The following is a 16,343-nucleotide window of genomic DNA, read 5'->3' as shown; positions in this document are numbered from 1 at the left end:
AGTCACAATGAATTCCACACTGGAGCATTTGAGAGGTATGATTGTTCAGCTTTCAATATCCACTTCCTTGCAATGTCATATTTAAACAAGGCCAGAATTTCTATTATAAAGAAACAAGAATTTTGGTTTTTTTATTTGTGTCATTGGGAAACACTTTTCAGGCCTTCTTTATAATTTAGAAAAAGCAAATACGGGCAAAACCCCAATTTTTCTTATACATCTGAGTCTTTTTTAAAAAAGATGCCTCCTTTTAGAGTGCCAGAGTTTACAGACTCCTGTAGCAACCATAAGATCCAGCCCACATCAATTTCAGTTTGGCAGAGGCAATATCACAAATTGGAGGAGTTCAATAATTAAAAAAAACACATATTTAAATATAAGTACTTCTGTTTTAACATCTCCAATAGCCTGATATTGGAACTACTACAGATACTGAATAACTGTTTGCAGAGTCTCGCAACTCCTACATTGCACATTGGTTCACATCAATTCGCACAGGATCCATGCTCAATATATATATTTCATGTGGAGGCTGTAGGTCCACATAGCTTCTCAAAGTGATAGTATTTTAAGTATTAATTTTTCTATTAAACTGTATTATCATCACTAGAAGCCTTTAACCTAAATATAGAGTTCACAGAGGAAAAAGGGTCAAAGCATCTTGCCAATGGATTATTTACCTGATCCAATACTGCCTTGCTATTCTCTATTACATACCATGTCTGCTCTTGTAGGTGAATACCTGAACAATACTTCTTTCTTCTCCTTCATCATCTTAGCACGCTGTCTCCATTCTCGAAGCATTTCTTTATCTCTGAAAAAAATTAATTTATATTTAACTTTTAAACCCGCATTTTAAAAAGTGAATGTTATTACTTCCTTTTACCCATTTTGCAGCGGAATAACATGCCAGATATGTGGCAAAAAATGCATTTATAGAGATATACCTATCTCATAGAACTGGAAGGGACCCTGAAAGATCATTGAGTCCAGTCCCCTGCCTTCACAGGACCAAGTACTGATTTTGCCCCAGATCCCGAAGTGGACCCCTCAACGACTGAGCTCACAACCCTGAGTTTAGCAGTCTAATGCTCAAACCACTGAGCTATCCCTCCCCTGATGTACTAGGGACATCTTTGTGAAGCACTAACATTCAAATGGAAGATCAGCACTTCAAGGAACACCACTGCATTAAAATGCAGAAAGAAAAAATATAGCAGCAAAAGAATTCACTCAAAAATTGAAATGGTTACAGGACTGATTACTGAAAGGTTTGTTAGGCTACAGAGCTTTCATCTCTACATGGCTAATCTGACTAGGTCAGAGTACTGAGTAGAGATAGATGGAGGTGCCTGTGTATATACAGAAGTAGACAGTTGGACCAGAAAAAGATCACTTAAGTCATTTAATCTGACCCTCCTCCCTCCAATATTTTGTATGGATGCTCACTAAATAATTCTCACTAATATTTTATTTTATTTGATCTTAACTATCTGCAGAGATGGTATTTCAGTTGCCTGTGTTGCTAATCCATCCAACTGCCCAACTGCTCTGTTAAGAACTTTTCCCTAGTATCTAACCTAAACTTTTCCTTCCTAGCCTAGTTACAGGTTATATCTCCTTGTCCTACCATTGCCTGATATTATAAATACAATAATCCTCTTCCTTCATTTACGCTATCTCCTTGAAGGTATTTATCAACTGTGATCAAGTCTGCTGAGTGTATTCTTTTAAAAACTATATAAACATAGTTCCCTTTGTCTCTTCTCCTAAATTCTCCTAAGTCCTGCGCACACATAGAGCAGCCAAAGGACTATTCTGATCTACATTGGCTGCTAATGGCTCCAAGAAGCTGACATTGCAGCTGGAGATTATCATGGTGTTGAGGTGTCCTAGCCATGCATATTTCCTCTAGTTTTTTCCTTGCTACACCAAATACTGGGATGTGGAGTAGTGTAAGAGCTACCTTGACAATTCAAACAGAGAATCTCCCTTGCACAGAGTTGATCTTCCTAGGATTAGATGTGCTGGTTTTACACTCGTGCTGGTGGCATAATGCACACCAGCCACATCAGTCTGAATTGGGTTTCTTGGAATCTAAACCAAAGTTTTGACCTGAAAAGCTCAAAAGTGATCAAAGAGAGAAGAACTATAATGAAAAACTGTGAATTAATGGAGAAGTTTAGCAGGCGTTATATTAGTTCCACAATTTTTGTTTGGATTTTTTTTAAAATTATCATCCTTTCAGGTACTTAATTTGTTAATGCTTCATTGTGGGAGGGATTTATGGGCTTCAAGGATGACGACTGTAGTAACTCCCTAGTTTTACATAAGATTCATGTACATATACATGAATAACATCGTCACACAGCAAGTCATTTTTTACACCAGTGCATATCAATGCTATGCTAGTGGTATGCCCTGGTGCATCTCTATCGTTGTTAGACCACTGCAAAAAAAAACAAAAAAACCACAACAGTATAGATAAGCCCCTGATCTGCCATGAAGGTAAGTTAATTAAGGGAGAAACAAGAACTAGGGGATTAATATCTACAAAGGGCAAAACAAGAATTAAGGTCAATTAATTATTAAACAAACTAAAGAGCTTATTTTACTAACATTGGTCCAAATCAGTATCTAGGCTAGGTCCCTCAGGAAGGGGAAGGTGCACAGTGGTTGAAGTAGCCCTCCACAACCTCAACATCCTTATACAGGCAGGAAGGAAACGTGGTAACAAGAGGATCCACACAGTGGCAGAACCTCTGTTGCCATCTTTACTCTGCCCAGTCCCCCTCTCTGTGCACTGATGTGAAGGCAACCTCAAAGAAGCTGGGCTCTGCAACATATGGAAGTATACCTTCTGCGCACTCCCCCAAATCCTGCTAAGTGCAAGATGTGCAAGATCTTGTGCTGCCAGGCATACCTCTGCAGAGAGAGGATTGCATTTGTCCCATTATGCAAAAGCATGAACTACATTTCAGACATATGTTGGAAAATTTAAGACAATGTTATAAAGTAAACCGAACAATCTATATGCTTTTTTTTGGATAAGTTTAATGGCTAGTGTGTTGGCTTCTGAATATGATTCAAAATGCATGCATCTGGTGGGACAAAAGGAAGAATTTTAAATAATTTACAATTCTTAGAACAAAATTTGTTAAATGTACATACTCTTTATATTGAAAAAATGTCAACATGTTTTATGACACAAAATATAGCCTCTAGCAGATTCAGTGGCAGATTAGCCACTAGACCAACGGGGCCCCTGGCAGGAACACCAGGAAAGCAGGGGAAGCTGTTGTCTGATTTTAGGAGGTTAATATTATTAATTTGGATAGTATGGATTATAGGCTTGCCAATTATTCTGATCAGAAGATAATAAGGTGAAAGGTCCCAGACATACGTATGCTAACTCTGCTATCTGGGTGAAAAGTCCCAGACATATATGTGCTAACTTTGCCTTAGCTCAACATACAGGATGTGGCCTGTAGGTCCCTTGCATTACAGACAACATATACTCTATTATAAACCTATAAACTTATTATAACCTATTATAATAAAACGTAGGCAAGCAAGGAGGCTAGCCCTATAGACTACAAAGCCTGCATCCTGACCTAGCTCTCTAGCAGAAGCACCAGGCAGGGGGGCAAGCCCCCAGGCCCCGACTCCATTTCCCTGGTAGGAGCATGGGTTGGGGAGGAGGAATGACAAGAGGGGAAGGACTGCAGGCAGAAGGGGTGGCAAGGGGCTACCACAAACCCCTAATCTGCATCCGAGTACATTGCTGTTACTAAAGATTAAAAAATGTTATTTAAATACTTCTATAATATATTATATGAAGTAAGGAATAGTGAAAGGGAATATTTTCCCCACTAGATGGGAACAGGAACCATGTTTCCCCAGTGAAATCAATGAGAAATTCAATAGTTCACACTCCTGTCCCCTAGGAGTACTGTGCTTTGTGAAGGAAAAGACATTTCTATTCATAATCCAGATCATTTGTAATGATTTTCTTTCCTTACAAATGGTAAAATAGGTGATCTCTGAAGGGAAAAACATTACAATTTGTTAAGAACAGCTGAACAACAACTTAAAAATACAGCATTGTCATTAAGCAACATAACCATTAAACTTACTTTCTGTGCTGTTCAATTAAAGCCTGTGTTTCTTTTAGTTCCTTTTGCACAGCCAATCTGAACTCTTCAGCTCGCTTTGCTTGAATCATCTTACCATATGATTGAAACTCAGAAAATATATTCTTCTGCGAGAACTTCTTCCTTTTAAAATAGGCAGTTTGATACAGTTAATTCAATATTGCATTAAAGGGCAAGCAAGTGAAAAAATTAATGATAGTGAGGGCTGGCCCTAGGGAAAATGGCACCCTGGGCAGACTTGTATTATGGCCCCTTTGGCCCCTGCAGGCTCCCCAGGCAGACACCCTCATTGCCCCTGGCACCTGTGGGCTTCTCCGTGTGCTTAATTTGTAATGAAAGAGATGCCAGGGCTCAGCACCAGGAGGCACTGGCACAAATTAAGTGGTGGCTGGACGGACAGACAGTGGCAGCTGCTGGCCAGGCACCCAGCTCTGAAGGCAGAACTGTGACCAGCAACAGTGCAAAAGTAAGGGTGGCATGCTATGGTATATTGCCCTTATGTCTGTGCTACTGCTGGCTGCAGCACTGCCTTCAGAGCTGGGCAGGGTAGGGTGATCAGACAGCAAGTGTGAAAAATTGGGACGGGGGTGGGGGGTAATAGGAGCCTATATAAGAAAAAGCCTCCAAAATCAGGACTGTTCCTATAAAATCGGGACATCTGGTCACACTAGTGCAGGGCCGCCCAGAGGATTCAGGGGGCCTGGGGTAAAGCAATTTCAGGGGCCCCTTCCATTAAAAAAAAGTTGCAATACTATAGAACACTATATTACTGTGGGGGCCCCTATGGGGCCTGGGGCAAATTGCCTCACTTTCCCCCTCCCCCGGGCAGCCCTGTAGCTGGGTGGCTGGGGAGTTGTGGCTGCTGGCCCAGCAATACACCCCATGACCACTGGGCCCATGGAAAAGGGGAACCCAGGGTCTGGCCCGCTGGCTCTGCAGAGGCGAACACTGATGCTTGCGCCTCCCTACCAGGCTGGCTCACCAGGCTTGCCGGCACTCACCCCTACTGACCATAGCACCCCACTAACCACGGCGTCCTGGGCAGTCACCCATGTCACATGCTCCTAAGGCTGGCCCTTAGGGATAACTAAATTCACAAGGCAGATTTATGTGTGGGTTTGATCTTTGGCCAAACAGAGAATAAGAAAACACAGAAATCAAACCAATTTGGCTTTCTTCCTGCTAAGCCTTCTTTATAGGCACAATAGATCATTGACATTTAGGCCCTGATTCAGCAAAGTGTTTGCCTAAGCAAATAAGTAGTCCAACTGGTTTCAATAGCTTGCTAAATCAGGGATTGAAGGCAGTGGCTTTCAACCTTTCCAGACTACTGTACCCCTTTCAAGAGTCTGATTTGTCTTGAGTACCCCTAAGTTTAATCTCACCTGAAAACTACTTGCTTACAAAAATCACACATGTAAATACAAAAGTGTTATAGCACATTATTACTGAAAAATTGCTTACTTTCTTATTTTTACCATATAATTATAAATCAATTGGAATATAAATACTGTACTTACATTTCAGTGTGTAGTATATAGAGCAGTATAAGTCACTGTCATATGAAATTTTAGTTTGTACTTACTTCACTAGCGCTTTTTATGTAGCCTGTTGTAAAACTAGTCAAATATCTAAATGAGTTGATGTACCCTGTGGAAGACTTCTGTGTACCCCCAGGGGTATGTGTACCCCCGGTTGAAAACCACTGATTTAGGGTATGTCTATCCAGCAACTAGACACCCGTGGCTGGCCCATGCCAGCTGACTCAGGCTTGCAGGACTCGGGCTGTGAAGCTGTTTCATTGCTGTGTAGACTTCCAGGCTCGGCCTGAAGCCTGGACTCTAGGACCCTGCAAGGTGGGATGGTCCCAAAGCCCAGACTCCAGCTCAAGCATGGAAGTGTACACAGCAATGAAACAGCCACAACTGCTGAGTTGGCTGGCATGGGCCAGCCGCAGGTGTCTAGCTGCTAGGTAGACATACCCGTAATCAAAAATACAGATACATGGGATCATATTATGGGAAAAAGAACATAAACAGCCTGAATCGGCAAGCCCTCCCTTTGCTGTCAGTGGAGGAAGGATTTGTAGAGCAGAATCTGGAATATAAGAATATATATAATGAAGATGATAAATATGATGCAGAATGTGATGAGAAGAAACTGTGCAAAAGATTTCAGAGTAAAAGCAGTTTATAAACTTAAAGTATATTCATTGTAAGAGAAGATGATTGCAGAGTGCCACCTTCAGGTTCTTTTCATAAAAGGAAAAACTGTAAGCATACTGCTTCTAGTCACTAGTATGCATTAATAGATTTTACTTCTTTCAGTCAAGCATGTTCCAAAAGTATTTTCAAAAGTGTAATTATTAAAATATAAATTGATAAAGTTTTATATCTGCATGGGGATGGCAGTTTCAACCAGTCGTCTTTCCTTTCTCATGTTTACAAAGTTGATAGTGCTTATTGTTTCCTAGTTTTAGAGAAAATTTAGAGTTATTTAGGGACTTTTTGTTTTCTTTATTATTTATTTGTTCTAAGCATTACTAATGCATCATCTGGGCACAGATGGAGTGTGTTTAATCATGCTGTATGTTTAAACGCTTTTGAATCTTTCCACTTAGAAGTTTGGTAGTTCATCATCTGCCCAACACACATAGTCTTCCATACAGGACCTCATTATATGAAATTAAACTATATATAATACTTCCTTTCACCTGGAAAGAGTCGCTGATTTGTTGTAGAGCCTCTCTTTCTTTCTGCCGTTTTTTCTGAACTCAGCAAACTCCTGCATTGTGGCTTTAGGATTTAAATCTTGGTTAGCAAGAAATTCTTCCTTTTCATCTTTCACCATTTCCTCCCTCAGCTTCTGAAATCGTAGCATTTCTTCTTCATTAGGCCACTCATCTGACAAATCCAAACTGGATTTCATCAGCTCAGTTAAATTTAACTTTTCAACAGGTGGCATTTCTATTGGAGTAAAAAGGAGATTACTAAATACTCATCTATTAGACGAATGAAGTTACTAGATTTTGTTTGGCAGATTTCTATTTTTTCCCTCAGGAATGTGAAAATACATTCACATTGTTATTTTGTTATTCACATACTAGTTTGTTATTCACATACTCTGGCTTTTCCCCATTCATTAGTAAACTACAACCATCATCTGAACTAGGAGCAGTAGACAATGCATTAAAATGAATGGAAACATTTTCTATAATGGTAAAGTTAACACAGCATGACAAAAAGAAATGTGAGGTCTATGTTATTTTGAGATTGTCTCTTCACTTTGCCACTAAAGAGTTATGTAGTTACCCTAAAATAATAAAAAATCTAAACTTTTCACCATGGTGCATTCTCTGTACTGTGTATGTAGTATATGTAGCTGCTCAATTGCTAGGTGAAGTCAACCTATAGGAACATGTTTATCAACAGCAGCACTAACTTCCCATTCACTTCTGGGTACAATTCAAAAGTTAATTTTGGTCTATAAAGCTGTATTTGACTTGCTGTCTAAGGCCCAATGAACCAGGAATGGAAACACTTGTTTAACTTCAATGTGAGTGACTTCACCCTAATCAGCAAAGCATTTAAATGCATGGTTAACTTTAAGCACATATTTAAATCCCACTGAAGGCAATGGAATTTAAACATATACATAAGCGCTCTGCTTAATCAGGGCCTAAGACACCTCTTTCCTCATAGTTTGCTATAGTTGAGACCAGCTGGGACACTGAGCTAATAACCATCCCTCACCTTAAATATTATGAGGTTGGTGGATGGATGTTCTCAGACTATGCCACAGGATTCTGAAATTTGCGCCTGGAGCTGACTGGACCTGGTGCCAAAGTCTTCTGGCCATTAGGGTGCAAAGGTGAGCCCATCTCGTTTAATTTAAACAATACTTTTGTCATTTACTTAGTTTTTAGTAGTTAACCATGCTATATTTATATTTTCTTAACGTAGCTTTTTGGCTAGTGTAAATATATATTACATAAACTATGTATGAATAATGAGTAAATGAATGTGTGTAGACTCTATGCATGATGACAAGCAAGTAAGATATTTGTACCAGAGAAATAAATATCAGAAGAAAGTAAAAATGCTAAGCACCAAGATACCATAGCATGGAATAAATGCCTAGGTGCAGATCTGTTAGTCCAATTGGGGAAAACCTTTTAACATAGCCAACATGAATTTGAAATCTTTATGAAATACAACATCAAGAAAAAAAAGTTATGCATGAAGTCTTATCTCTGAAGGCCTGGGTTTCAAATCTATTTGGTATCCCAGTAAAAAAAAAACTGTCTCAAATTATTCTGTTACGTGCATTTGTCTATATATACATAATTTGAATATTTTTTATATTTATATGTCAGGACTAAGGTTTGGTTCGGCAGAAGCTGCAGAGTTGGAGGTTCCCCAAATCCCAGAGAGGTAAACAGATATATTTCATTTCTCTTTTCTCCTCAAGTTTTAGAGGAAATGCATGCTCCCATAGCACATTCTGTTATATTCACTGCATGAAGTGTGTATATACCACCTCTTACATACTGCTCATCCAGCATGAACAGATGGGCTATGTGGGAGGGTGCAGAAAACTCTTGAATATTACAGAAGGTTCCCAAATGTGGCATGCCCACAAATTCTGAAAATCAAAGTCTATAGGGAGTATTTTTCCTTAATTATAACAGTATCTAAACTAAAGTAGAATAGTATGATATTGCAGTAGCATGAGTTATGAAGCTGTTCCAATATACATTTTATAATTATTTTGTAGTTAAAATATGCTGTCTTTGAATGAAATAGAAAATAAACAGCATGCAAGGCTACCTTTTTATATAGTTATATAGTGGCAAAAAGAAACAAAATCCATACGATTTTCAAAATCATGTATGTACCAAAGAAAGAAATTAGACAAGAAAAGAAAAACACTGTAGTGTTTTAAAAATATAATTTATTTGGCTTACATATTAATGTATAACAAATATTTACAGAGATTGCAGGAAAAAATAGGTATTCTAGTCCATATTGCAACAGAAACAAAACACAATAATAAATGATTGTAGGAAACAATTGTGATAATTTCTAAACTAAACGTTTACTTACATGTTACTAGATATATATCAAAATTACCTCATGGAGTGAATTTAGATAAAATCTGATATAATTCATTGATTTTATTCTCACTATTTGTAATAGCTGATTATGCAAAAGTGATCAGAAACATTACAAGTTCTTCTGCATAGAATAAAGTGAAGGATTCTATCTCTATCTACAGTCTATGCAGTTTTTACAAATAAAAGATCAGTCCTTTATTTAATGCTTAATAGTGATATCATAAATTGAATTTTGACAGATACTGAACAAGATTTACCAAAAAGTTCTCTCTAAGGGATATATAATCAAGAATTTAGGAGTTTTATTCCTTCTACTTAACAGAAAAGATGATTCTCTGACTATTTTAAACTTCTTATTCAAGATAATGCAAATAATTCTCAAAAGCAAACGTACTTTTCAGAATAAATAATAAGAGTTCGTTATTAGAAAAAAATTGTTCTATCCCCTTGAACAGAGATTGTTTTGCTTCTATTTCTCATGTTCAAATTTATTTATGATAAGGTCCACTGAAAACTGTAAAAAGCCCAATTCCATTTAAACAAAGGCTTTCTAATATATTTCAGAAATGGAAAGTACTTATTACCCACTTACTTCCAAAAACCTATAACAGGAAACATTTTGAATGTCTTACATGGGATATAAATTCTGGTTCAAAATTAAGGGTAAATATTTGTTTTTTCTTTCCTGCACCCAAACTTCCTTCCCCCATTTCAGCTCTACAAAGGATCATACTGTTGATGGAAATGCTCAGTACATACCCATCTAAAAGATAGCCATAGGTCACAGGTATATTAAGCACAAATATAATCTATACAAACAATTTTTTTCAATTTGATTTCAGAAATTTAAATATGAAATGATTTGATATGCTACATTTTAAAATGTTATTATCAAGATACAATAATACAATTTGAGATTACATGTTCTGTGGACACCACAGTGTATGCATACAAATGTATGCAATTGTTAGTAAGGTCCTATAAAACATAGAAAGTTATCTTCCTCTAACTAACAAACATTCTACTAAACTCACTAATGAAGCTCATCTGTTTCCATGGAACAGTGAATGCTTTCCTAAGAGCAGGGTATCTCTTTGACTTTTTCTTGTACTCTTTAACAATGGCCTTTGCGTCTTCTTGTAGCATAGAAGGCAATTCTGTGAAATATAGAACTTTAAAGTATGTGCATGTCTACTATATTAAAGTCTAAACTAAGACTAAACTGGACAAAAGACTATAGAATATATTACAAGGAGCAATCTTGCATTCTAAATGATTTTCTCTATTTGTAATCTAGAATATTGACATATAGCAAATAGTATGGGTAGTAGTATAGAAGACATGCATTTTCTAGAAGACTGTGTTAATTTTCAAAAATGATCAGAACAGAGTAACAGTTTGAAGCAGGCATAAGGAGTATATTGTGCAGGAAGGTGCTGGGCTCACTTCTTCAAACAGATTTTTGAATTAATCTCATCCTTGACCTACCATAACTCTTTTATTCTAGTATAATCCTTTCTTGAGTAGATATGAAAAATGTGTCAGATAGTGGATTGGGTTTGTGATGTAGATAAATAGGATGAGGCTACCAAAACTAATTGACTCAAGGCCTAATCCAAGATTTGAGAACTCAGCCCTCCAGACAAGTCAGTTTAATTCACTAATCCACTATGCTACTTAGTCTCTCTAATAAGGTATTTGCATCTGTCTGCAGTCAGCACAAAAATAACTACTGTTGCTAATGAATTAGCTAGTTGTTACAGAATAGCATAATACTGATGATAATATCTAACCTAAAATTCTTCTTAGTCTTGATAAGATAAAAATGTAAGTAAACACATTTTGTGTATTTTACACTTAAATCTACACCAATGTGGAAATAATTTAGTCAAAAGGTTCAAATAATAAAGTATGCACAGTATCATATAAAACAATATGGTTCCTTTACTTGAAAGAACACTAGTTTATTTTGGACTTTTAATGTAATGAAATAATCTTCAGAAAAGTTTGCTTCAAATAGATCTACAATGTTTTTTGAAAAAACTTTAAATTTTTGTTGATATAGGAATCTTTATACAAACACTGTATGGACTCTTGAATACACTTAGATTAGCTATTATTCTATAATCCAGTCACCAAGAGATTTCCTTTTTGATCATTCTCAGCAGGGTTAGGCAGAGGTATTTCATGCAGAAAGTGGTGCTGGCAATTCAGTAATGATACTTTCTTTCCTGGTCAGTGCTGAACCAGCTCCAGCAAATTGACATAGAGCACAGTGCTATTAGAGATATAGTCTACTACCTGAGATGTAAAACATAGATCCTGAACATTTGTCGTCATTAAAACACACATGGCAATATCTCCTTCAATGATTCTTCACACTCTCTGCTCCCCTTGGTGTCTTTCAGATTTCTGTCTCTTTGTCTCCTTACTCTTGCTGACTTCATCTATTCAACCGTCACCTCTATGTGAATGATTCCCAAATCTACCTCTCTATCCCTGATCCCTCTCCCTATGTCCATTCTGCATCTCTTAATGCATTTTGAACTCAACATTTCTAAAATTCAACTTTTTATTGTTTCTCCTGATAGGAACATCCAGTTATATTAATAGGATAAATATTTATAAGCAATATAATCCCTTATGCTTTAGGACATATGCTAATCATTAACTGCCTGAGGTTAAAGAAATTTCTCCTATGAGCAAGTTATTCCATAATTGTTTATTATGGGGTTTCTCAGACCATTCTCAGATGCACCTGGCCACTAGCAGAGAGAGGACAGTAAACCACTTGCTGGATTTGTTATGACAATTCCTATATTTCCTCTTCTCTGTCTCTTGGAAATTCCACTATCCTTCCCATCTCTGAGGTTCTCAACTTTAGTATAATCTCCTTCCTGACAGTCAATTTCTCACTATGGCCTATTACTACTTCTTTTTAAATATCATCACAATCTGGCTTTTCCTTTCTAGCCCCCTGGCTAAAAAAGTCTTGTATATGTTAGTCATATTTCATGTTGACTATTGCATGTGTCCAGCCTCTCCTGTTCGCATATCTCCTCCTCTATTAACAGAACTGCCTTTTTTGAAGACTTATTCCACTCCTGATGCTCCAGTCACATCGCAGACATTCTTAAGTCCCTTCCCTGGATTTCTCTCTTACCACATAAAAGTCAAGCTCCCTCAAGACCCTAAAATATGTTTAAAAACATATTAATACATTTCTTTTTCTATTTATATATCAGGACTTGTCCAATTTTGTATTCCAGAGTTGATGGTATTACTGACACAAAGCTATACAGGGAATGCATCACTTTGTTCACATTGTTTTTCAAAAATAACTAATTACAATTTTAATAAATATTCATAAATAACTGTCCTACATACCTTGAGTATCTGGTTCTAAATTGACTAGTTTTCCATTACCAACATTCCGGAGAAAGCACAGAATGGACTGCAGTCCCCTCTGTACAACATCTTTAGGTGGAAACTCCAGAGGGCAATGCCTTAGATTCAGTGCTGTCAATGAAGTTAAATTACCTGCAAAAATAGTTTAATCTGTAAACATTTTGGAAGAAAGAGCTATCTGCAGATTCAGGACTCAAATATGACTAAGTTGTAGAAATTTATTTCCCATCATAATTTTATTTATAGCTATTTCTATGGGACTCATCCTTAATACAGCAATAGTTCTTAAAGGCAGACATCTCATTTCTAAGCTTTTGATATTCACCAATGAACGTAGGCTAACTGAGGCTCAGATACATCAAACTTTCTGCTTCTCACATGAAACGAAATCAGGAATCTCTGGAACACAGCCTTTTTATCAGGGACTACCATGCCACACCAAGATCAGATTTGAACTAAGTGAGGCAAAGGTATACCAAAAGGTAAAAAACTTCAAACATACTTGTACTGTTCCCATCAGACTCACTTGCACAGATATAAACATGCAAAAAGACAGTGTCACTAATGATATATAAAAATATTTTATTCCAAACCAAATCTATTTCTTTCCCTATCAAGGTAGTTCTATGCCCTCTCCCATATTTAGGAACACAGCTCTTATGCTCATCTTGCAACTAAGGCCTGGGCTACACTAGCGCGGGATGTGTGTGTGTGTGAGTTTCCAAACTAATATATGCAACTTCAGCTACGCTATTCACTTAGCTGAAGTCGAAGTATCTTAGTTCGACTTAGCTGGCTGTCCTCACGGCGGCAAGTCAACTGCAGCGGTGCCCCCGTCGACTGCGCTTACTCCTCCTGCCGAGGTGGAGTACGGGCATCAAATAGCAGATTGATTTATCGTGTTCAGATGAGACATGATAAATCGATCCCCAATACATCGAACACTACCCACCGATGCGGCAGGTAGTACAGACGTACCCTAAGTCAGATTTATCAGATCATCCTCACATACTTATGTCCCCTGATGATTCCTGGCAACAAAATTTATTTTTGTTTTTTGATATAATATTTTGGCACCAACGGTTATATAAGATAAAAACATCTATTCTCTATTTTGCCTTTGTTGCTCTCTCCCTTTGCCATCTCTTCCCCTTTTCTATTCTACTGCTTAATATCTTGATGATTCTTATTTCCGTGTAATAAGTGGGCAGAGCGCTACCACTTTTTTTTTTTAATTCCTTGCCCCCCATTCATCTAATTTCATCCATCAAATTTTTTTTGGTACTTTGCTCTGCATTCCTTCTCTCGCAATCTTTGTCACTCCACTTCTTTCCATTTACCACCCTATCACTCCTAAAATACTTTGCACTATTCCTGCAAAAGGAGATAGATATGTCCCTCCCCACTGACAGGAGATAGATGCCACATACAGCTTTACCTCTGGAGACGGTCCAGTAAATGTATGCATCCTGCTTGCTACCTTGCTTTTAAGCAACAGTGCAGGCAGCACATGACAGCCAGCCATGGAAAGAACCACTCTGTTAAGAGCCGCAATTAGCAGTGCATCGTACATTGTCAGCTGTGCACTACCCTGCTTCCTGACAAGTGTCCTTAATGCTGTGGTTGAGCTGGGGACAAATATGCAATGTAGGCTGCAGGGATATTTGACACACCTCTATTCCCACTCCATCACAAGGCCTGAATTAGTAAAAGCAAAATAAGTGATCCGAACAAATATTTCCCTATTAATTGGACCTGCAGAATGAAATCATATTCAGGTCATTAATAATAGTGGAATTAATATTTTTTTATGGATTAAAAACAAACCTCAGAGTTAAAACCTATGATGTAAATATTTTATAAAACAAAAAGTTTATTCAATTTCTCAAAGAAATTTTACTTACGACAACAAATATTTTGGCATGGCATGATTGATTTTAGATTAACAGTTAAAATATTTGGAAGCACAATGTGAAAAATGAGATCTTGAGTCTAGTCACTGAGAACAGATTTTTACACTGCCTTGAGAGAATGGCACTTTAAAAACTTCATTCACGGCTTGACTGAACATCAATTTATTTTGTCTTGATTTGTAAAGGCATAGTACTTAATATTCTGTGTGAGCTTATTTTATTCTTTACTCATTACTCTATTAAGTAGTACTTTAAAAATATTTTCAGTCAAACCTTACTTGCAGGAATGACAACCATATTATTTATAGCACAATTATTTGATTCCAAATTATTAGTAATTAAAAGTTGAAAGGAATGTTGCAAAACAAACTTTGTAACATGATTAACAATTGTTCTGACATCACTCCCCTAGAATTGCCAATTACAGCAATATTGACAGAGGCTCACACACAGGAAAAAAAAATACAAAAAAAAAAGGATGAAAATAACAGGATAAAAAATGAGAAACTGGGCTAAGCACTGGGATTCTCTATGAGCATAGGGTGTGGTGAGGAATCCTTTCTTCCTTCCAGAACTCAGGGTGGAGTAACTTATGGGATGCTTATGTCCCCACTTTGCTGAGGGCATGAGCCTGTGGAAAAAAGCAATGTAAAATTAGAATTGATAGGTCTCCTCAAAGAAGTAAAGTATTAGGTAACATTTGAATGAAGAGAGAGAGAGAGTAATCAATTGGCACATGGAGGTTGTTCCAAGCATATTTATTGGCATGAAGAAAGTTTTCTTCTTCCACCCTCTTCAAACCTAAGCAAGCAATTCAGCCGCTCTTCTTGGTCTTGAGAAGTACTTTTCTTTGAGAGCAGGTCCACTGAACTCAACAGCACTACTTGCAGAATAAAATGCCACTCAAATTGAGAAAGATTAACGGTATTGGGCCCTAAGTGAATGTCAGGCTTGGGAACTGCAAAGGGGCTTTGAGGGGAAGTAGCTGGAAACAAGATTAAAGATACAAGTGTAGGATGAAGTTATACATGGCCATGATGATGAGCTTCAGGAGCAAAATTAATAAGAAAGATGATGGGTAGTCAGTAAAAGAGAAATGACTTGATCCAAGTGGTAGGCAAGAAAAAATCTTTTGGCAGCTGTGTTTTCTATGGAGGTGGAATTTAATCAGCAAGTGCTTTACATACTAATTACAAAAGGGTCAGAAAAGCAACAAGGGGGAAATGAGTGGGTGAATCCACTCAACACTGGAAATATCTATACACTAATACAAGGACTGTGGGGAATACACAGGAAGAACTTGAAGTATTAGTACATGTAACCCCTTTAGAGATGGTGCTCCTGAAAGATCACACTGAATTTCTAGGGGACACCCCCATGACTACAGCAACAACAACTAGAGAGGTTCAGGACTTAATTTCACAGATTGCCTACTGCCAAAGACAGAGATAGAGCTAGCTTGCAACACTACCAGAAGCAATCAGAAACCAGAACTCAGAGACAAAGGGTGTGGTTTTACTTTCTGTTTTCATTGTGTTTGGAGTGTAGCAGAGATAGAAGCATCACAGCCAGGGTGAACATTCCTACCCAAGTGAAAATTTTGAGCCCTTTGGGCATTGGACACTGTCATCTCTGTGAAGACTGGAAACCTAGAAGGCTGAGGAGAGAGCCACTGTCAGGTTACCCAAGAGCCAGCCTAACTGTACCTTTGAATCCAGACTAAAGAGCTGCAGAGATGACCTTCCCAATGTT

General features: G+C 37.6%; 1 protein-coding gene across 3 annotated transcripts in view; it reads right to left on the bottom strand.

Moving 5' to 3' along the window:
• The window catches only part of LRRC27 (leucine rich repeat containing 27), a 60,258-nt gene that overhangs the window by 20,623 nt on the left and 23,292 nt on the right, over positions 1-16,343 (bottom strand). For 2 of the 3 annotated variants that reach the window (XM_030570843.1, XM_030570844.1), the window contains exons 5-8: positions 12,658-12,810; positions 6,868-7,120; positions 4,137-4,277; positions 718-814 (exon numbers count right to left, since the gene is read on the bottom strand). In XM_030570843.1, coding sequence (XP_030426703.1) covers positions 718-814; positions 4,137-4,277; positions 6,868-7,120; positions 12,658-12,810 — 644 coding nt within the window. The remainder of the gene's footprint in view (positions 1-717; positions 815-4,136; positions 4,278-6,867; positions 7,121-12,657; positions 12,811-16,343) is intronic. The other variant, XM_030570845.1, reaches the window with a different exon arrangement.

This window comes from Gopherus evgoodei, chromosome 7 (assembly GCF_007399415.2).
Source record: "Gopherus evgoodei ecotype Sinaloan lineage chromosome 7, rGopEvg1_v1.p, whole genome shotgun sequence".
Classification (NCBI taxonomy): domain Eukaryota; kingdom Metazoa; phylum Chordata; order Testudines; family Testudinidae; genus Gopherus; species Gopherus evgoodei.
Note: the sequence above shows the minus strand (reverse complement) of the source record. Positions and strands in the feature narration are given on the sequence as shown.